Source organism: Rutidosis leptorrhynchoides, chromosome 1 (assembly GCF_046630445.1).
Source record: "Rutidosis leptorrhynchoides isolate AG116_Rl617_1_P2 chromosome 1, CSIRO_AGI_Rlap_v1, whole genome shotgun sequence".
Lineage (NCBI taxonomy): Eukaryota > Viridiplantae > Streptophyta > Magnoliopsida > Asterales > Asteraceae > Rutidosis > Rutidosis leptorrhynchoides.
This window is the reverse complement of record NC_092333.1, coordinates 515,868,504-515,891,829: the sequence shown is the minus strand read 5'-3', so window position 1 is coordinate 515,891,829 and position 23,326 is coordinate 515,868,504. Positions and strand designations below refer to the sequence as shown.

General features: G+C 34.0%; 1 protein-coding gene across 2 annotated transcripts; it reads right to left on the bottom strand.

Moving 5' to 3' along the window:
- Positions 1 to 4,814: 4,814 nt before the first annotated feature.
- On the bottom strand, positions 4,815 to 9,114 carry LOC139886647 ((+)-neomenthol dehydrogenase-like). Of its 2 annotated transcripts, none has more exons than XM_071870586.1 (6): positions 8,795 to 9,114; positions 6,241 to 6,324; positions 5,907 to 6,150; positions 5,733 to 5,810; positions 5,447 to 5,632; positions 4,815 to 5,368 (listed from the first exon to the last, which is right to left on the bottom strand). In XM_071870586.1, exons 1-6 carry the CDS (start codon positions 8,881 to 8,883, stop codon positions 4,991 to 4,993), a joined length of 1,059 nt encoding a protein of 352 aa, XP_071726687.1. In that variant the 5' UTR covers positions 8,884 to 9,114; the 3' UTR covers positions 4,815 to 4,990. The 2 variants fall into 2 exon arrangements, with proteins under 2 accessions (XP_071726687.1, XP_071726688.1); XM_071870587.1 differs by lacking the exon at positions 8,795 to 9,114 and adding an exon at positions 8,016 to 8,141.
- Between the last annotated feature and the right edge of the window lie 14,212 nt (positions 9,115 to 23,326).

The following is a 23,326-nucleotide window of genomic DNA, read 5'->3' as shown; positions in this document are numbered from 1 at the left end:
TGCTCATAACGGTTAGGTAACCTTTATCCCATCATGAGTTCCCTAATGCTTTTAAGTGTCACACAATAGGATGGCGTTAAACTTATTTACCTTGTTTGTAAAAGGGATTTTAAGTTTTCGTTAATTCCAGTTGAGAAAACTATTATGCCATACACCAACATGCATTTAGTGTATGGTACTTATGAAAAACCAATTTCATGTCTTGTAATTGAGCCAATTACTTGATATAAACCATTTTATATACGTTATCCTTTTCTTGTTCTTAATAACCATTTATTAAGGTTTTTGGTTGCAATTTTAATTCAACCATTTAAATTACCATTTTGCATGTACTTAGTACGTCTAATTTAACCAATTAAATTGTCGTTTTGTTTGTTGTTATCTTGTGATTAATTGTATCAACCAAACATACAAAACAATAATCATACAAACAACCACACATGCAAAATAAGTGTGTTCACAATCTAGCCATTTTGGTGGACATTTGTTTAGCCGAAAACAAATGTCACCGGTTAAGGGGTTAATCATACAAAGTAGGAGATTTCAAATCTCCCACTTAATCTTGCATCCATATGCACCTTGTGTTCTTCAAGTCTTCATCATCTTGTATCTTCATTTTTACAAAATATGTATCCTAATACATTTTATCTAGAAAATGAAATTACAACCTATTCTATTTTACATACCAAATATAAAATGAATTACATAACCAAATGAATGAATTATTACAAACCAATTGAACAATTATTACATGCCATTGAATAATTATTATTACAAACCAAATGAATATAACAAATCAACCAAATATAGCATGCAATCAACACAAGGTCAAGGCATAGATTGTGAACTTTAACATGCAACCAAATATGAACCAAATGGAAGAGCTCAAACCCACTTTTGGACTTCAAACAATTCGGCTCATTTCATAAACCCACCCAAATCCAACAATTTTTGCATTCTTCTTTCATTCATGTACTTAGAATGCAAAGTTGATGGGTTTTAAAACAACAATTCGAAGCATATTTCAACAACTTCGGCTCTAGATACCATTGTTGGGATTTAACAAGTTTGAAACTCATAAAACCATTTAAGATTATAACAAAACGGAAGCGTGTAATTACCAATTAAACTTATTAATCTTTAAACCAATTTAAAGTTAAATCCCAATAGGATCAAGTTGTGAACATAAGCTTACAAACTAACAAGAAAGGAAGAGTTTATACCTCCTTAAAATAAATTTAAGGGCTGACCAAAATGCTAATAAGATGATGAATATATGTGTAGAACTTCAAGCCTTTGATGCACTAACAACACCCTTTAAGTTAGCTAGACTTTAGAACCTTAACAACCTTGTTAACTAAGCTACAAACCCCTTTCTTTGCTCACTGATTTTTGGACAGCAGCAACCCAAAGAAATGATGATGAATGTAGTTTCAAAAGCATGAAACCTCAAGGAGAAATACCCCAAACTATTAACCCAACAACCTTGCTATTGGTTAGGATTTATATAACACTTGAAACTTGCTTGCAAAACCAAATTGTGACCCTCCTTTGCACCTAAACAGCCCACGGCCAGCAGGCAGAATTTTTGAGAGTTTTTTTTAGCTAGTTTCAATGTTTAGTTGCATTTGTGAGTCCACCAAACTTGGTAGAAGTGTATGGTCTTGCACTTAAGGAATTGTGTATATAGAAAGCAACAAAAGGCAAGCATGGGTGGTCTCCTAGGAGTCCCAAAATTCTGCACATTTCATATATTAATAACAATGTATTAATATATAAAAACATGTTACATATATTTATATATATAAAACATGTAATTGTTTTTGTTGCTTTTATATTTTATAAACCTTTTATAAAATATAACACAATATAATTATTTAAACCTATAAATAATTAAATATAAATTATCCAAATAATTTATCTCAAGTGATGATATTTTAGAAAACCGATTTTCTAAAGTTCAAGTGTCGCGTATTTTCTTAACGACCCAATCGTTAAGATTAAATACATATAAGGTGTTGGTAAGCTTGTTATTGGGTATGACCCGACTTGGATCATAACATGTTAGCCACATTAATTTAATATGTCTCTCGGGCATACGAAATACTTTCAAGACCGACTCTATTCTTCTTCCTTGCATAATTGGATTGCCAACCACCTTCACTCTCTTGAATACGGACACATCTTCTGGTCCAAAGAGCACATAATTCCCTTCTGCTGTCAATTGTGGTACTGACAGTAAATTCTTCTTTATGCCAGGGACAAGATACACCTTCTCGAGTTGGAGCTTATGAGAGCCGCCTTCATTTGGAATTATTGTCTTTCCAATGTGAGAAATAGATAACCTTGAATTGTCGGCTGTCAACACGACTCTCTTTCCTTTGTAATCCTCCATTTCTTGCAGCTTTGTCCCATCGTTGGTCATATGATTTGAGCACCCAGAATCGATGATCCAATCATCTTTGTAGTTTATTTTTGACTTTAAAGTTGTTGTAAGAGCTTGATCATCTATGTCAGCTTCAACAGAGAGTCCAGCTTCTGCATCCCATGTTTCCTCATTAATAGTTGCTTCGAATGTGACCTCTTTCTTCTCATCTCTTGCGGAGGACACATTTCCTTCGAAAGTTCGCCTTCTGGGGAATCTACAATCTCGAGCAAAATTACCCTTCTTGCCACAATTGAAGCATTCACCATTCTTTCTCTTATCATTTTCCCCGTATTGTTGGCGATGATCTCTTCTTCCTTGTTAAGCTCCCCCTGAAGCGTTGCCTTTTGATTTTGGGTGACCCTTCCACCCATATGTCTTACTTTCTTTCATCGCCTCTTGTCTTCGAGATGTTGCTTTCTTCTTATTGGTGAAAAGTGCATCTTCTCTGTCTTTTATGGTTACTTCATTCATCTGCTTCGCTAATGCCTCTTGATTAGCCAATAGATTCTCCAGCTCTATTAATGATGGTTGAGTAGGCCATCCTCTCACAGCGGCTATAAATCCATTATACTCGGATCTTAAGCCATGGATGATAATTCTCTTCATCCTTGCATCACTCACTTTCTCTTCAGGAGCAAGCTGAGATATCTCACGGCAAATAGATTTCACCTTGGTGAAATACTGAGAAATAGACAAACTTCCTTGTGAGATACCTGCGAGCTCATTTTCCAAGAGCTGGAGGCGTGCTTCATTCTTCTTTGAAAATAACTTGTCAAAAGTTTCCCAAGCTGCCTTCGGTGTTTTCTAGTCACGGATGTGCTCCAATAGATCCTCCTCGATTGTAGTCTTCAGTATAAATAAAGCCTTCCCGGCCTTGATGTTCCATTTTCTCAAGGCTTCGGCATTTTCTTTCGGTGGAGGCGTTGTGTCACTGCCAGCAACTATTTCCCATAAATCATGTCCTTGTAGGTAGGATTCTATGCAAGTCCGCCAATAACCATAGTTGTGGTTAATGAGACTCTTGATTCCACTGCTCGTACTTGCAAGATCTGTCATCATGACGTCCAACGTCCAATAAGCTTGGTCCCTGACCGATGAGCTTTCACAGTTCCTAACTGTGCTCCGACAGAATCTCCCTTAGAGCCTTGGTGAAAACAAGTCGATGTAAACGTCCAACGTTTACCGATTTCCTCCACTAGAAATGGTCCCGAACGACCCGCTCTGATACCAATGGTTGGAAGCTTCGACGAGCCCAACACACCCACTATAGAGGACCTAGGTTATACTCACTCACTAGACCAACACTTTGACGTTGGTTAGCCTTTAATTTTATGAATCCTTAGTGCACAATAGTATTTAGGCGACAGTGTCGACCATATATCATTCAGGCGGTAAAACCGACCATGTATCACTTAGGCGGCAGAGCCGACCATATAATAAAAATAACACAAGTGCACTAAGAACTCAAACACGAACTAAGGCTTAACCGGGAAACTTAACAAAGAACACTTTTATTAATACAAAGAAACAATTACAATATTATGGACTCAACTCACACTCTTATTTCTTCAAAACTTCTACTTCTAACTCTTCTTCACTTCTTACTTCTTCTCTACTTCACACTTCACTTACTCACACTTCTCACAAATGAAATCAACACCCATATTTATACTACTCCATGAAAACTTCTACACACTAGATTTTTCCATGGATAAATATCTAGATATTTTTACCACATAAAAATAACATCTAGATTTTTCTTCATATATATTAATATCTAGATATTTCTTTTACATTTTAATATCTAGATATTTATATACATTACTAATTCCATATTATCTAAATTTGCATTGTATTTTAACACTGACATCAGTAGATCATTTATTTCAACGACACTCATCATATGCACGTAACACACACGTTCGGGCGGAACCCGAACCCGATCGACGGTACCCGGGAACACATTCATTCGGGCAGTGGTCCGGGTTGAGGTCCGTGAACGAATCCGGTAAAATTATGTCATCCCTAAGGATCGAACTCATGACCTCTCTATATCCCATGACACAAAGTACATAGGGAACCGTTGGGCTATGCCCGCAAGTTCCTAACATCTATTTTAGTATAGTAAGGAACTTACTATGATCGGCGCTTTTAGATTTGTGAAACTAATCATGCCTTTATGTGTGTGCTTGGATAAATAGGCAGATTGTCGAGCACACTACACCAAGCATGAACAACCGACCATGAGATTGGTGAAACTAACCATGCCCTTATAGGTGTGCTCGAAAAGTTACGAAAAGATAAGCCTGAGTCCACTTTAGCTCAGGCGCACCAACCATGAGCCGACCAACCATGGTGTTAGCCATTCAAGAAGCAAGCAGTTCATTTATTACCATCAATTATACACTCCAACAGTTCTAATTTCAAATACAAAGTTAAATTGGAAGCTATTGGAGACAGCCACCAAAGGCACTTCCAATTTATTTTATTTTCTTATTTTATTTTTGTAGCCAAGCTAAGTTACAACATTTGGATGCCTCAAAAGTCAAAACGACCACTTGGTCAAAATTCTGCAACTTGTGTACGATCAAAATAACAACCAGTAGGACCACCTTCTGGTAATAGAGCCAACATAACAGAACCTTGAGCTCCTTCTTCTAACGTCAGATTACCTGTGTGGCAATTTATGTCGGTGGCAACAAATCCAGGTTGTACACAATTGATGCACATTTTCGGGTATGTCTTTGCAAGAACTCTAGTGTAGGCGTTGACCATGACCTTTGCCACACTGTAAGCCGGTAACATGTTTGGCCACCCATTGACTTCGAGTTCATCGTTCCTCAAATCACGTATAAACTTCTCCACAAAACCATCAATCTTCTCTTCACTTAAAAATTCTAAATCCCCAAGTTCCTTTCTAATTTGTTCATTTGGTATATTCTGCAACAAAACTCGTATACAAATTCTAAGATAAAAGACTATGAAACAGAAAAGTAATCATAATGAATTGACACTCACCGATAATTGTCCACATAAGGAAGTTACATTTACGATCCTAGCACCAGAAGTTGAATTTTGTAGAAGTGGAAGGAGTGCCCGTGTTACGCGCTTGACACCATAGTAGTTCGTGTTAAGGCATACTTTTGCTGTTTCATTAGTTGTTTTTATCAACCCTAGTAGTATATTTGTTGCCTTGCCTGAGAGCTAAATTAAAAAATTAAAATGACATAATATTATATTAGGTTAGGTTATATCATAAATCTTGATCTAAAAATGGAAGCAAGTTATATATGGTCAAACTAACCCAATTTTCTGGATCTATATTCTGGGTCCTTAGAGCATCTCCATCAACTACAGCTTCAGGAGCAGCAGCATTATTCACCTTGTGATATTTTAAATTAAAACAATAATCAAAGGATTAACAGAAGTAGTATTTCTTCGAAATTCTAATAGAATTCGAAAAATGTCTTGACTTTACCAAGATATCAAGTTTTCCGAATTGTGTACGGATGAAACTGGCCAAAGCTTGTATACTTTGCGGGTCTTGTAGATCAAGCTGATGATAGAGCACATTTGATAAACCAAGTCCATGGAGCAAAGACACGGCATCGGTACCCCTTTTCTCATTTCTGGCTGTTAATACAACTGTCACACCTGAAACTGCGAGTTGTTTAACTGTCTCAAATCCAATGCCTTTGTTTGCTCCAGTCACAACTGCATACCTAAAAGCACCAAAATATCAAATAAATTGGTATTTCAACAAAATAAGGAAAGAAAGGTTCTTAAACAATATTATGTTTATAAAATCGTACTTCTCTGTTGGTTGTTTCCCGTTCATCATCGTTGCTGCTGCCTTGCGGTTTCTCTTCAGTTTATCCTTACATATGCTATTAAACCTACTATTAGAAAATGAAAAATTCAGCCAATAATTTGGTGCAGATGACTCATAATTGTATCACCTTCTGGTCTGTTTTAATAACCCAAATTAAGAATTATAAAACATACATATCTGTTTCCAAGACTCATCTTAACTCCTTCTAGTCTATTAGCCTTAACTCGAAAAGTAATTTTAATGTTATGTAAATGTGACGCCCGTCCTTATAACCTCATTTTCTAGGCTCATTTCACCGGAAGCTTTAACAGTTTAACTTTTACATTCTCTACATTAATATCTCTATACAGTTTACACTTTTTTTATACAATCATTACTAACGTATACATTTTATATCTCCACTACATAAGCATCTGTAAAACATATTAAATCTCTATCATTTCTTTCTCAATGTTAACGCTCTGCTTCGACTTATTTCCTTAAACATTTAACCTGAGATATCTGAGATAAATATGTAAGCCTAAAGTCTTAGTTCGTTTCTTTGTCCCGAACCCCTCTTTGAATTCTTTGTTTTTTTACTTAGTATGAGTGTATGACTTAGATGTCTCGTATTTCTCGAAAAAGTTATTCAACTGATGGGATTTGGTATGATACTTATGAGATCTATGAGAATTCTTCTTAGAGCAAATTGATTTGGCGGGACCACCACCTAATGGCACGTTGCCACCCAATAGCACATTGCCACCTAGAGAATCTCGTAATTGTTGAGAGCAACTAGAAAGAGATTCTTTAACTGGAAAGAATTCGGTTCAGATTGGGTGAGCACGTGCGTTTTTCTATAAAAAATGGTTAAAGCTTCAAATAGGCTATATAGTTTCTCAAATATCCCGATGTCGCCCATATACTCATTTTCGTCTCATGTCGGCTATATACTTTCAAAAAGTGTACCAATATAAGCCACTATACTTTTTTACCTATAACGAAAACAATTGATGATGTGGCTTCTAAGTAGTCATGACACGTCGGTGATACATCGGAACAAAAACTGAAAGTATATAGCCTACATCGGAACACAACTGAAAGTATATGACCTATTTGTAGCCATATAAAATGAAAAAAAAAAAGTTAAATAATTAACTTTACCGGTTCAGCAGTTAACCGGTAACGAAATGTTGACATTGGTACACTTTTTGAAAGTATATAGCCGACATGAGACGAAAATAAGTATATGGGCGACATCGGGACATTTGAGAAAGTATATAGCCTATTTATAGCTTTAAACCATATAAATATCACATACAAAATGTTTATAGTAAAAGTTTATATACACTTGCATCAACACTTGCCTAATTCAAGATCTTGTGCAAGCAGACTAAGAAGTCACATTAAAGATAACACATTAAAGTCACATTAAAGATCTTGCCTAACAAATTATTCAGATTATATATCACTATACTTTGAAGACAACGATTGGCTGCTAATTTTATTGTGCTGCATATTACCAAAGTATCTAAAATATGATAATTATTTATATACATGTGTTATCTTTAATATGCATTCTAAGAAGGCATATTCAAGATAACACATGTATATAAATAATTATCATATTTTAGGTACTTTGGTAATATGCAGCACAATAAAATTAGCAGCCAATCGTTGTCTTCAAAGTAGAGTGATATAAAATCTGAATAATTTGTTAGAACAAAAATTAGAAAAAATGATAAATAATGTAAGAAAGGTACAGAAGATAGTGACCAGAGGAATTGGTTGTTGGAGATGGTTTTATATTGGATCGATCTGCAAAAAGATAATGAAGAAGACGCTGTTACTTGATGTACGATACTTGATGCCTGCAAATTGTTTGTGAAAATGTCAGGGTGTGAATGGGCGTTAGCCACCATATTCAAACTAATCACCATGCTTTACTACTCTCTAAAATTTGCTAATTCCCGGTACGTAGTATTATTCAAATATAATGGCTGCAACTATTATATATTAATTAGTCAAAGACAAAATTACGCAGCTGGTCCCCGACGTTTGTTCAAAATTGCATGATAGCCATTTACGTTTTTTTCAACGTGATCGGTCACTCACGTTTGCACTAGTTACGCGGTTGGTCCATCAACCTATAACCGTTAAAAAATCTCGTTAAATTTGGTCATGTGCTATGCATGTGTGGTCAGTTTTGTCATTTTATCTCAACCTACCCTTCATTATCTTCACTACATCATCTTCAACACCACTCTTTAACTCTTCATCATCTTCAAAATAAAGCAAGGGCTGCTAACACTAGCCTATCACCTCTTTTATCACAATCAAACACACTTTGCTTTTCAAAATCATTAATTACATTCTAGTAATCTTGTACCAAAAATACATGGATAACAAAATTGATTTTTTTTTTTTGGGTAAGCGAGAAAACCCTCCAATGAGCACATTGACTCCCCCGTAGAAGGTAAAATCTCGGGTAATCAAGCCCCCGAGCAAAATTGATTTTTTAAAATACGAAATAGAACACTTGGTGAGCTACTTACATATCTGAATCGAACTCCGACGATTGTCGTTTGTGACGTATTCTCCAGACGATTGCAATTGTGACTCCACCGGATTTTGTAGGTTTCATGAGTAAAAATTAGGGGTACGAAATTTGGGGTTTATATATAGGGTTGACGAATTTTGAAGATAAGAACACAAATATGAAGAACACTATTGGAGTTGAATCTAGATGTTGATAGATCTTGAAAGGCAGTGGATTTTGAAGTTTATAGTACGGATTTTTTCATTTGATTATGAGATTTATAATTTAAGGATATTAAGATATTTTGTGTCTATAATTATGTTTATGAGATGAGATTTTATGTTTATGGAGTGAATTGATAAATATTTGTGGTTAAGTTTTTATACGCGGAGTAATTTTGAAAGAGTTAGCTGCAGGTGGGAATGATTTTAGTCGAAACAAAGATGAGTGAAAGAGAGATGAAAATTGAAAAAACGAATATAACCACATGACTAGATTTCATTTAATTCTGAGCACACGTTAAGGACCAACTGCGTAATTTTGTAATTAATAAAATATATATGGGTTATCTAAGCTTGATTTTGGTATCAAAACTAGTCCGGAGCAGTCCGCGCGATGCGGCGGGGGCTTTCGGACTACATGTTCGTATTTTACGTAGCGTTGTGTAGGTACAGAGGGATAAACGACCCATGTGTTAAGACCTGTTTAGATGTCGGTGTAGTTAGCGTTTTTAAAAAGGTATCCGTTTCGAACGTAGTTAGTCTCGTTTTGTTCGTAGAATTATTTTAAGTTTAATGGTAGTAGCGGTGAAAATTAATTCGTGATGAGTAGGAAGGTAGGAGCCATTCAAGTTTAAGGGGGGTTTTTATTTTTTTATTTGAATTAAAAACTGAAGTTACGCTTTTAACCCCTGCATAATTTAATACTCTAAGATAGTTGAGGGAGGTAAACTGAAAATTTGTAGTGTGAATGGGGGCTTTTAAACGACAAAAAAATATATGGGAACGACAAGACCACCTCTTATAGGATGGATGAATGAAAATGAATGAATGAAAATGAATAAAATTAATAATAATTGATGTGTACGTGTACAGAGTTGGACCAAATCATAAGTCTTCGATTTATTAGTGGAAGGAGTACTCTTAGAGGAGTAACTCCATGTGCACCTCATTTTTCTCAACCATATTAAAAGTCAGTTACTTTTTCTTTGTTTGAATATCTGACGCTGGGTTCACATTAAAAACACAGAAAAAAGTCAAAAACCCCTTTGCAGGTTACTGCTTTTCTCTAGAAACATTCTTAGAATTATATTTCAATTTCTCCATCGTCACTATTCCACACACAATTGGTTTAACTATTTAGGCAGAAGTCGGCAAGATCCAAGTCGTACTACCACGAGTGAACGTGTTAGTCGACTAGTTGTGTTAACCTTAGGGGCGATCGGCATTCTCGGTTGCACCACGGTCGTGTCGAAATTCGCTTTTAAGGCAGTGATTATTTCACGACACAACTTTTTCTTATTGATAAGTGTCTTTTTGTTTGCTATTAATAATCTACTAGATTTAAGAGCCCGTGCGTTGCACGGGGACTCTTCCGCAAACAATTTGAGTCTTATGATGATATATCAGTTAACGATATTATACGGACAATGTCACAAGTACTTTTGTGGGTGAATTCATTACCGAGAGTTGGATAACTTAAACTTTATTTTAGACATAACACATAGATTCATGAAAATAAATAGGACATGTTAATTGTTTAAGAGCCCGTGCGTTGCACGTCAACTCTAATGATCAGAATTTGAAAACGTTCATATTATCACCTACTATATGTATGATACAAGAAAAAAAATCCAAGAATCTTCAGTACTGATTGTATTTATGTTGAAACTAAATGTATGGTACACACAAGTATCTTAAACGTTATGAATCAATACACCTTAAATGCAACAAACCATTGTATAAACTTGTTAGTGTGTTTCCTTTCCGGACTACTTAATTCTATAGATGTTTTTTAGAAAGACAATGAACCCACACACCCCAACATGAATATATGCATTTTTCCAAAAATACATACATATGCCCACCAGATTTGAACCCTTATAGAAGTAGACTAAGCAACTCAGATTCTCAAATTTATCCTGGTTTGCATTGACAAATGCTTCAAGCTCAGCAATATTTCCAATGCTATAACTATTTCCGGTAATGGGGACGGAACCTCGGAAAATTTTATATATAAAAAACCAAAAGTTACAAAGGGGGTGGGACGTTTTTAGTGTACGTCCCAAACACGTACAATCAATGCCTACCAAAATTACACCGAAGTAAACAATAAGATTAGAGTTACAAAAAATATCACATAGACTCCAATTCTCTAAATAAATTCTCTTGCAATCCTTAATGACATAACAAATTGGGCTGACAAAGATCCACTAAGCCCAAATAGTTTCATATCCATGATCATTAGCATAATCACGACCCATCCTTGAATCCTTTACCATATTATTACCCATTGAAACATTAACATACCCATATCCATATAACATCACTAAATCACGTTGACTACTAAAAGTCGAATCAATTTTGCAACAAATAATACACATTAGAACATTTCATGATTATTGGTGCCATGATATTCTAACACCAATCCAGATCTTACCTTATCATCATTGTCATCACATTCAGACTCCACTTCTATATCATCATCATCATTCATCATTCAAGTTAAAATAAATCCCATTTTCTTGACAAAAAACAAAAAATAAGCTATTAGAAAAGGATCACATCCTCTAACCTCTGTTTATCGAAGGCAAGTTCCCCTCATTAACTAATTTATTAAGCTCTATTTTGTTACTCTCCCACAAATTCCACCTCATATCTATATGACCCTCTTCATCATCATTACCTATAACTGCATCCTGGTTTTTTAAACAATCAAATTCAAACGGTGTAACATTAAGAGCCCATGCGTTGCACGGCAGCTCAAAAAAATAGCATTATACACCTAAATTATACAGTTACAATGACGAAACAATGCATTATTGAATAAGTTTGTAAATGTAAAAGAAAATACATATCATGAAATTTCTATCAAAAATCCACATTTATTTGACCGTTAGCTCATTGGAAGTAAAGAAGCAGCTGCACCAATGCCTCATTGTTTCAACTTTCAATCCCTTCAAATAAAAAGTTTATTAACAATCACTTTCATGCAACCCTAATAGTTTATCATTTTCTTAATTCACATGGTACAACCTAAATGATCAAAACTTTGGTGCATAGTTGACCTTCCTTTAGTATGTTGAATTTGGCGTACAATTTGCATTCAGTTTATGCACTGGGATATTATAATAATAAAACTATCATCCTATCAATACACAAGTGGAAATATCAACACCCTTTTCATAACTGTCCTACATACCTTTTACAATGTAGGTTCACAATTATTATAGTTAATAAGAAGTGCATATTTGCATAACTTTCAAGATTCTAACTTGATGAAGCAAAATGAAATAAGAACACAACTTATCCGATATAGGTACAAAACAAATTCAGTTGGAGTACTAACAGGATCAAGGGAACCTCAATGACCTGTTCAGCAGCTACAATCTGAACAACTTCTAGATCTTATATTGCACTTAACTCTGAAGCTAATTAAATTTGATTCAACTTTACGCAATTCAAACTACAAAACCATTCTCCTTTAGGAAACACTTATAAATTCAGAAAACACATAGTCAACACTGATACAAAAACAACACTTTTTTTTTTTTTATATATTTATAAAAGCTTAAAGCAATGATCAAAATACCTTAAAACCTTCAATGATCATGCCTTGCACGAGAACAATGGACGTTCATCACCAGCAAAATCATTAGGCTTTGAAGCCGTTGGTCGCACCAGCTTAGCACCGATGTTTTCAGCAGGATCTTCTAATTCAACCTATATTAGAAAATAATGATAAAATAGAAAAATTATTCAATTTTCTTCCAAAGATAATATTATTGATTCCTAAAATTCAAAATATAAATAATGTAAGATTGTTGTTCAATTTTAACAAACCTCTTTTGCTACAGACACACCGTCATTAGCAAGTTTGTTGACACCACAATTACAAATGTCATAACTACAGTTCAAGTATTTACAAGCCTAAAATTACACAATTAAAAATGGGTAAGTTAAAAATTAAGTAATTATGTGAGATTGATAATTAATAAACTAACAAATTGTTAATCTTTTTGTTTTGTCTGGTTATCGACGTGATGAATTAGTGAGAAAAAATGAATTAGTGAGAAAAATTACCTTACCCAAATCGCGATGATTTCTTCATCGATTAGTTCGGCTATCGCTGCAAAAATCCATAATCGAAGGTGGAGATATAATCGAAGATATAAGCCAATCATTTGACTCAAATTCAGTTTCGATTTGAAAGAAGATGAGGACGATTCAAAAGGTTTTTGAATTAAGGATAGATGATGAAAACTGAAGGGTTTCAGATCTGAGCTTTTTTTTTGTTTGATTAAAACCCTAAAATTTCAGCAGAGAAGATGAACATAGGAATATGAAGATGAACATAGGAATGAATGAAAGAGGAGGGGAATGGATGATTTGCTGAAAATTAACTGCTCCTAATTACGGATAATCGAGGGACACGTGTTTTTTTCATATAATTTTCAGCAAGTAATCTATCTACTTTTAATTAGAAAAAAGAATCGGATTAGAAGGTCATTAGAAGATGACACGTGTCTGAACTATGCATGAGATTTATGTAGATAATAAAAGAAAAGAAGATTTATTTGTATCTTGTTATAATTCAGTAGGCTTATAACTACCTTTAGTGGTTTGATTCTTGATGTTATAATTCAGTAGGCTTATAACTACCTTTAGTGGTTTGATTCTTGATGTTATAATTCAGTAGGCTTATAACTACCTTTAGTGATTTGATTCTTGATTTAGAATACTAATAATGAAGTGTAAGAACAAAGATGATAATGGAGAGAAAGAAAGAAACACTTTGTAAGTGTGAGAAATGGTGCAAGTTTAATGCTTGCATTCATGAGTATTTATAGCTTAAAATCTCAATATAAAAATACATACTTTGTGTACCAAAATTGACTATATGTATACACCAAAATTGACTATCCATATCTATATTATTATTATTATTATAACACTCCCCCTTGGATAGCAATTTTATTTTGTTGAAGATCAACTATAAATTACTGCCTCGTTAAAAACCTTGCTAAAGAAAACCCAGTGGGAAAAAACTTTAGCTAAGGGAAAAAGAGTGCAGCATGGAGTTGACTCCCCCTCAAGTAGACATCGCTTCAGCTGTTACATCTTTTGAACATGTCTCATGCCAATGTTATGAACGTGTGTTCTGAAAATAGCAGTTGGAAGTGCTTTCGTGAAAAGATCAGCAGAGTTTTTGCTAGATTGCACATATCTCATTTCAATCTGGTTGTCCTTAATGAGATTTTGAGTGTATGAGAAGAATCTAGGTGGTATGTGTTTTGTTCGGTCACTTTTGATATACCCTTCTTTCATCTGTGCTATGCAAGCTGCATTATCTTCATAGATAGTTGTTGGACTTTTATCGCGTTCTAGTCCACAAGAATCAGTAATGAGTTGTGTCATTGATCTCAACCAAAAACATTCTCGAGTAGCTTCATGTAATGCAATCACTTCGGCATGATTTGACGATGTAGCAACAAGTGTTTGTTTTTGAGAACGCCATGATATTGCAGTACCTCCATTTAGGAATACATATCCAGTTTGAGATTTAGCTTTATGTGGATCAGATAAATAACCTGCATCTGCATAACCAACCAAATCTTGTTTTGATTCGTTAGAATAAAATAATCCTAAATCAGTAGTTCCTCGAAGGTATCGAAATATGTGTTTGATCCCATTCCAGTGTCTTTTGGTAGGAGCAGAGCTGAACCTTGCCAACAAATTAACTGCAAAAGAAATGTCAGGTCTTGTACAATTTGTAAGATACATAAGAGCTCCAATTGCACTAAGATATGGTACTTCTGGTCCAAGAATGTCTTCTTGATCTTCACATGGACGAAATGGATCAGCTTCAACATTGAGTGATCTAACAACCATAGGAGTACTTAATGGTTTTGCCTTGTCCATATTGAAACGTTTCAAAATCTTTTCAGTATATGTTGTTTGATGTACAAGTAAACCATTAGGCATATGCTCAATTTGTAAACCAAGGCAATACTTGGTTTTTCCGAGATCTTTCATTTCAAATTCTTTCTTTAGAAGTTGAATGGCTTCATGGATCTCTTTATTTGTACCTATGATGTTAAGATCATCAACATAAACAGCTATGATCACATATCCGGATGTTGTTTTCTTAATGAAAACACAAGGGCAAGTAAGATTATTTGTATACCCTTTGCTTATCAAGTAATCACTTAATCGGTTATACCACATACGTCCCGATTGTTTTAACCCATATAAAGATCTTTGTAATTTAATCGAATACATTTCTTTGGGTTTTGCATTTGATGCTTCTGGTACCTTAAATCCTTCAGGTAACTTCATATATATATCACTATCAAGTGATCCATATAGATAAGCAGTCACAACATCCATGAGATGCATTTCTAAATTTTTAGAAACTGCCAGACTGATTAAGTACCTAAAAGTAATTGCATCCATAACAGGAGAATAAGTTTCTTCATAATCAATTCCCGGTCTTTGAGAAAAACCTTGAGCTACAAGTCTAGCTTTATACCTTGTAACTTCATTTTTCTCATTTCTTTTTCGGACAAAAATCCATCTGTATCCTACAGGTTTCACATCTTTAGGAGTGAGAATGATGGATCCGAAAACTTTTCTTTTATTGAGTGATTCTAATTCAGCTCGTATTGCTTCTTTCCATTGAGCCCAATCATGTCTATTTTGACATTCAACCATAGATGTTGGTTCTGGATCATCATCATTATTCATGATGTCATATGCAACATTAAATGAAAATTTCTCATCAAGATTTTTCATTTCATTTCGGTTCCATAATATTTTTGAATATGCATAATTGATTGCAATTTCTGTATTGACATCATCAATCTCCTCTGCAGTAGGAGTACTGATTTGTGGTTCTTCTTGAACACTTTCTTTTACTTCATTATCAGCTGATTTTCTTTTTCGAGGATTTTTATCCTTTGAACCGATTGGTCTTCCACGTTTCTGACGTGGCAAAGATTCATGAGTGACGTTATTGCCAGCTTTTGGAATTTCAATTCGAGCTGGAGTATTTACTGCTGGTATATATGATTTTGTCACCGTTTTTGTATCTGTAAATGCATCAGGCAATTGATTTGCAAGTTCTTGTATATGCATTATCTTTTGAACTTCTGTCTCGCATTCTTTTGTGCGAGGATCAAGATACTTTAATTGAGGTTCACACCATGAAACATCATTTTCTTTATTTTTCATTTCTCCCCCTAATCTAGGGAACAATGTTTCATTAAAATGACAATCAGCAAAACGTGCTGTAAAAACGTCACCTGTCATAGGTTCAATATACCTTAATATTGAAGATGTTTCATATCCAACATATATTCCCAACCTCCTTTGAGGACCCATTTTTGTACGTTGTGGTGTCGCAATTGGAACATACACTGCACAACCAAATGTTCTAAGATGGGAAATATTTGGCTCTTGACCAAAAGCAAGTTGTAGGGGGGAATATTTATGACTTGCACTTGGTCTGATGCGAATCAATGCAGCAGCATGTAAAATTGCATGACCCCATATAGATACAGGGAGTTTTGTTCTCATTATCAATGGTCTAGCGATTAACTGTAAACGTTTAATCAATGACTCGGCTAAACCATTTTGTGTATGCACATGAGCAACAGAATGTTCAACAACAATTCCTATAGACATGCAATAGTCATTAAATGCTTGAGATGTAAATTCACCAGCATTATCAAGTCTCACCCTTTTAATGGTGTAATCAGGAAAATGAGCTCTCAATTTAATAATTTGGGCAAGAAATTTTGCAAATGCCACATTACGGCTTGATAACAGACAAACATGAGACCATCTGCTAGATGCGTCTATTAGAACCATGAAATATCTAAATGGTCCACATGGTGGATGAATTGGTCCACATATATCACCTTGAATTCTTTCAAGAAACATTGGTGATTCTTTCTCAACCTTAAGTGGTGAGGGTCTAGTTATCAATTTTCCAAGAGAGCAAGATGTACATGGAACCATTGTATCATGATGGATTTTTCTATCCTTTAGTGGATGTCCATGAGTACATTCAATAATCCTTTTCATCATTGTTGATCCTGGATGGCCTAATCTGTTATGCCATAAACTGAATACACCAGGATCAATATATTTTTCGTTAACTACCATATGTATTTCTGGTACATTTATATGTGTATAATGTAATCCAGAACTAAGTCTTGGCAGTTTTTCAACCACATGACTCTTGTCAGTGATACTTAAATATTTCTCATTTTCTGTTGTCACTGACTGATAATCATACCCGTTAAGGTATATGTCGGAGAAACTCAATAAATTTCTGTTTGACTTGGGAGAAAATAAGGCATCATTTATTAAAAATTTTGTACCATTTGGTAGTATGAAATTTGCCTTTCCTATCCCTTTTATCAAGTTAGCAGGTCCTGATATTGTATGTATAGTTCCTTCCGTTGGTTTTAGATCAATAAAATATTTCTCGGATTTAAGTATAGTGTGTGTAGTTCCACTGTCTGCTATACAGAGATCTCCACCACTTGATTGATGTTGTATTCCAGCAAAATTCATATTGAACTTCATATATAAGAAATAAATAGTGAGTACATTAATATCACACAATATTTTAAACGCAAATAGATAGTACTGAAACATTTAGCAAACATAATGACAAAGACAGACGATATTAAATCGTTTATTTTTCAAAAGAAAGACACACAACTTAAACATTCAAGAAATCTTCATATAAATCAGATGGTTTCTCAGTGACTGTTGGATCAATATTATCCACAAAATTTACTTCCTTTTCTTTACCTTTCAGCGAATCCTGATACATCTTAACAAGATGTTTAGATGTTCGGCAAGTATTAGCCCAGTGGCCCATTCTACCACATCTGTAGCAAGATTCTTCAGAATTTTTAGAAGAATTTTCTTCAACATCTTGTTTAATGGGCTTGTTTTGTGGTTGATATTTATATTTTCGTGGATTACTATTTCTTTGACCACCACGGCCACGACCACGACCACGTCCACGCCCATTACCATTACCATAAGGATGGTTTCTACCATAGTTATGGCTTTTGGCATGATGATGGTGATGGTTATTATAACCACGGCCTTGCCCGCGTCCTTGTCCCTGTTTATAATTATTTGCAGTATTTGCTTCAGGGATTGCAAGTGTACCAGTAGGACGGGATTGCTGATTTTTCATTAATAGCTCATCATTTTGCTCTGCAACTAAGAGATATGAATTAAGTTCAGGATATGTTTTGAACTTTAGCATTCTCAAATTTCTTTGCACTGTGATGTTTGCAGCATTCATTGTGGAGAAAGTTTTCTCCATCATGTCTGCATCACTAATTTCATGTCCACAGAATTTAAGTTGTGAACATGTATTATACAGAGCTGAGCTGTATTCATTTACTTTCTTAAAGTCTTGGAACCTTAATGTTCTCCATTGTTCCATTGCAGCTGGAAGTAAAATTTCTCTTTGATTATTGAATCTGCTTTTGAGACCTTCCCATAAAACATGGGGATCTTCTACAGTCACATAATTATTTTGTAAGCATTCATCAATATGTTGATGAATAAAGCAACATGCCGTAGCTTGTTCTTTTTCAGAACAAGTGTTGTTTTCATTTATGGTTTCAAGAATGCCCATTGATTTAAGATGCATTTTTACTTTTATAACCCATGGCATGTAGTTGTTTCCAGTTGATTCTAAAGGAGTAAATTTAAGCTTTTCCAGATTCGACATTTTCTATTATCAAAAATTAAAACAAACATCATGATAAATTAGAGTCAATTTATATTCATAAGTATATAAACATTAAACATAAATTTAATATAACATAAATGATAAGTAGGTGACAGTGTCGACCATGTGTAAGCAATCATAAATAAATGTTATATAACAAAAATATAAATATTAGTAAACATAAATGAAAATTTGGCGACAGTGTCGACCATATATTTTTCAGGTGGTATAACCGACCTATATCATTCTGGTGGTATAACCGACAATATATCATTTTGGTGGTATAACCGACCATATATCATTTTGGTGGTATAACCGACCATATATCATTTTGGTGGCAGAGCCAACCATATTTAGTATTAAGATTATCGTGCTGATAACGTGTTATAATTCAGTAGGCTTATAACTACCTTTAGTGGTTTGATTCTTGATGTTATAATTCAGTAGGCTTATAACTACCTTTAGTGGTTTGATTCTTGATGTTATAATTCAGTAGGCTTATAACTACCTTTAGTGATTTGATTCTTGATTTAGAATACTAATAATGAAGTGTAAGAACAAAGATGATAATGGAGAGAAAGAAAGAAACACTTTGTAAGTGTGAGAAATGGTGCAAGTTTAATGCTTGCATTCATGAGTATTTATAGCTTAAAATCTCAATATAAAAATACATACTTTGTGTACCAAAATTGACTATATGTATACACCAAAATTGACTATCCATATCTATATTATTATTATTATTATAACATATCTATGCATTATTTTGTTTTCTGCTAGAGCAACTATTTACAATTAAAAGCAACTTTTCCTTTTTATTATCTAAATGGCTGTATCACTTAATAAGGTTCTCCCAGATTTATCAAAATTAGAACCACTTGATGGAACCAATTACAAAAGATGGTCTCAAAAGCTTCTAATTTTCTTTGAGCAACTTGAAATAGAATATGTTTTATTTCAAGAATCTGAACAAAATACCTCTAAGAGCCCTACTCATGTTACTAAAAAGTCAACAATTGAATTGGATAAGTCGAGTTACTTAAAAATATGTGGGGTGAAGCTATTCTTTCAGCTAATTATATATTGAACAAAGTGTTGGATAATAATGTTTGAATGCCGGATAAACCTTTGAATCGTGTAGTCATTTTCGCGATAAAGTATTTCGACCCTATACATATATTGCCTTAGGGTTACACGAAATCTTTATTTGAGATAAGACAAAGACACAACTCCAATATAAGCTATTAAAATTGGAAGTCAAGAACAAAGAGTTTTATATATATTGTGAATGTTCATGTTTTCATCATCTTGAAAAGTGAGACAAATATACTCTATATATAGAGTATGAAAGGTTACACCTTTTGCCTAAAGGGTATCATGAATCGTCACATCTTTTGACTAAAAAGTGTCCATGAATAGTTATAACTTTTAATGAAGATGTGCCATGAATAGTTACACCATTCCATGAAAGCTTGCACAATTTCATTAAATTTTCCACCATTTCATGATTAGTTGTCTCTTTTGGCCAAAAAGACACCAACTAACAAACACAACCTTTCAATTAGATGACTCTAGTTAGCTTAAACAAACGTGTACTCCACACTCTCCTAACTTGTTGTAAAACTTAACAAGAAATTCATTTGTCTCAAGTAAATCACCTTATCACACAAAATGACCGATGACACTAAAATCACCAACAATTCTCCCCCCCCCCCCCTCCCATTTTAGTGTAATCCTTAGATTTACTTAATAACTTGAACTAACACACAAACTAACGCGTAAATGGAAATGTTCGTGAAGAATTGAATTTCCACTTAGTATATTATTTACGAGAATTCGAAAATCAGGGTATTCGTGAAGAATTGAACCCGTCAATTCATTTGAAAACTATAAAATAATATACACATCAGTTTTTTACATTTCTCTAATGTTCGTCTTGACGCTTTTATAAGCCATGCGTCCATATCCTTTCATGAGTATATAGGAAGCCAAGTCCAAGCTTCTTTGAAGCGGCAAACTTCATACTCACATAGGTAACTCTTTTCCGTCTTGCACCTGCATATGCAATTTTTCAAAAGAGGCATTAAGAAGTTTAACTTCAACCTACTCCACTTACGGGTCTAAACACATATTTTGGGATCAAAATATTAATGTGTTTTAATCTTCAGAAGTAAGCTTACCTCATTGAATTCAGCTCCTAGCGTTGTACTAGAAGGGAATTGGGCGTATCACTTTGGAAGATTTAATGGACTTCAATCCCACAACATTAGCCAACTTTTGCGGGTTTCCGGCTAATGCTTTTGTCAAGTGACTTTACCAAACTTTGTTGTGATCCAACAAAATCTACATGCATGTAAGACCCTGTTCTTGTCACGACCCGAAAAATTCTGACTAATTTTAAACCAAACTCTCGATACGATTTAATATCTTTGGCATGATAAGCAAAGTCCGTTATGTTGCGTCTCAAAATTTTTGAACTGTTTTCATGAATCCATTTGATCTTTGATTATGTTCGACGATTCACAATACGATTAGTTGTAAATAAATATTAATATCAGTATTAATACAGTTACTATACATAATATAAAGATATGAAATTGAGTACATATAATTTGTTATACTATCATTATTAATATTATTGTCATCATTATTAATATTATTATTATTACTATCATTAATATAACTACTAGTATTATTATCAATATTATTATTATTACAGAAATTATGATATTAAAAATTGTTATTGATAATATAATACCAATTATGTTATTATTGTATTATGATAGTTATTATTTTTATAGTATTATCATCAAGTTAATTATTAAATATGGAAATTAAATTAAATGTAATATATTATAACAGATCCTAGGCGTAATCTATCTACCCCACTTTTGTTTCTTCTTTCTGTTTTCTTTCGTTTTGCTGTATACCCGTGAGACCATGTCGATCCAATCCTTCCTACAAAACAAATACTGATTTAAATCTCTGCAGTTACCCTTCTATCATGGATATACGTTTGATGCAATCAAGGAGATTAAACACAAAAAAATTCCATAAAACCCGTTCCCTCGGTCTTCCACTCAAATCACCATAACCATCTTGAATCCACTTGAACCTACTTGTTTTAAGTTTATTATTACCTTGCTATAATATCGAGAATTCAAACCCACCATCACCTTCACAAGCCACCACCTTCTTTTTGTTCGTAACCCAAAAACCATAATAAACACCATCACCCTTGATCACCGTAGGAACACCTTTGATCAACCTACAACAAAACCTACTTCATACCCTAGGCACTAACTGTTATCTGTTTATACTTCTATTTCTGTTTCAATTCGAACATAACACCTATCTATAAACACAAGTAACTGCTACAGCTATTTATTCTTTCCTTTTATCAATCAAGAGACCCACCAACGATTGTTTTTGCTAACCACTGATCAAATCAAAACCGGCAAATTAACCATCACCATTCGTTATTATTATTATTATTTTTTTCTTTTTCTTTCGGAAACCATAACCAATACTCACCATATTCACCACCAACTCCCTTGAACATTCATCACCTTCACCATTATCAAACAAAACCCACCTCGATTATATACTGCACCTGCAACTCTCATCTGCTATTTCCTTCTGGTTCGTTGCTACAGTAACTGAAAGGACCCGTTCATATACATTATAAACGATTCACAATAGTTGATTACATTGCGAGGTATTTGACCTCTATATGATACATTTTACAAACACTGCATTCATTTTTTAAAAGACAATCTTTCTTTACATCAAAAATTGACAGGCATGCATACTGAAATGTCCCGTTCTTATTGATTAAAAACGTTCCATATTAATTGATTTCGTTGCGAGGTTTTGACCTCTATATGAGACGTTTTTCAAAGACTGCATTCATTTTTAAAACAAACCATAACCTTTATTTCATAAATAAAGGTTTAAAAAGCTTTACGTAGATTATCAAATAATGATAATCTAAAATATCCTGTTTACACACGACCATTACATAATGGTTTACAATACAAATATGTTACATCGAAATCAGTTTCTTGAATGCAGTTTTTACACAATATCATACAAACATGGACTCTAAATCTTGTCCTTATTTTAGTATGCAACAGCGGAAGCTCTTAGTATTCACCTGAGAATAAACATGCTTTAAACGTCAACAAAAATGTTGGTGAGTTATAGGTTTAACCTATATATATCAAATCGTAACAATAGACCACAAGATTTCATATTTCAATACACATCCCATACATAGAGATAAAAATCATTCATATGGTGAACACCTGGTAACCGACATTAACAAGATGCATATATAAGAATATCCCCATCATTCCGGGACACCCTTCGGATATGATATAAATTTTGAAGTACTAAAGCATCCGGTACTTTGGATGGGGTTTGTTAGGCCTAATAGATCTATCTTTAGGATTCGCGTCAATTAGGGTGTCTGTTCCCTAATTCTTAGATTACCAGACTTAATAAAAAGGGCATATTCGATTTCGATAATTCAACCATAGAATGTAGTTTCACGTACTTG

Bases quoted from the DNA above. Each gene is read 5' to 3' on its own strand.
- LOC139886647 (XM_071870586.1), bottom strand. From the start codon at position 8,883: ATGAAACCTACAAAATCCGGTGGAGTCACAATTGCAATCGTCTGGAGA. The intron at 6,151-6,240 runs GTACGATTTTAT...TGGTGCTTTTAG, and splicing joins GGGAAACAACCAACAGAGAA to GTATGCAGTTGTGACTGGAG. The intron at 5,369-5,446 runs GTGAGTGTCAAT...GTTTTGTTGCAG, and splicing joins CCTTATGTGGACAATTATCG to AATATACCAAATGAACAAAT.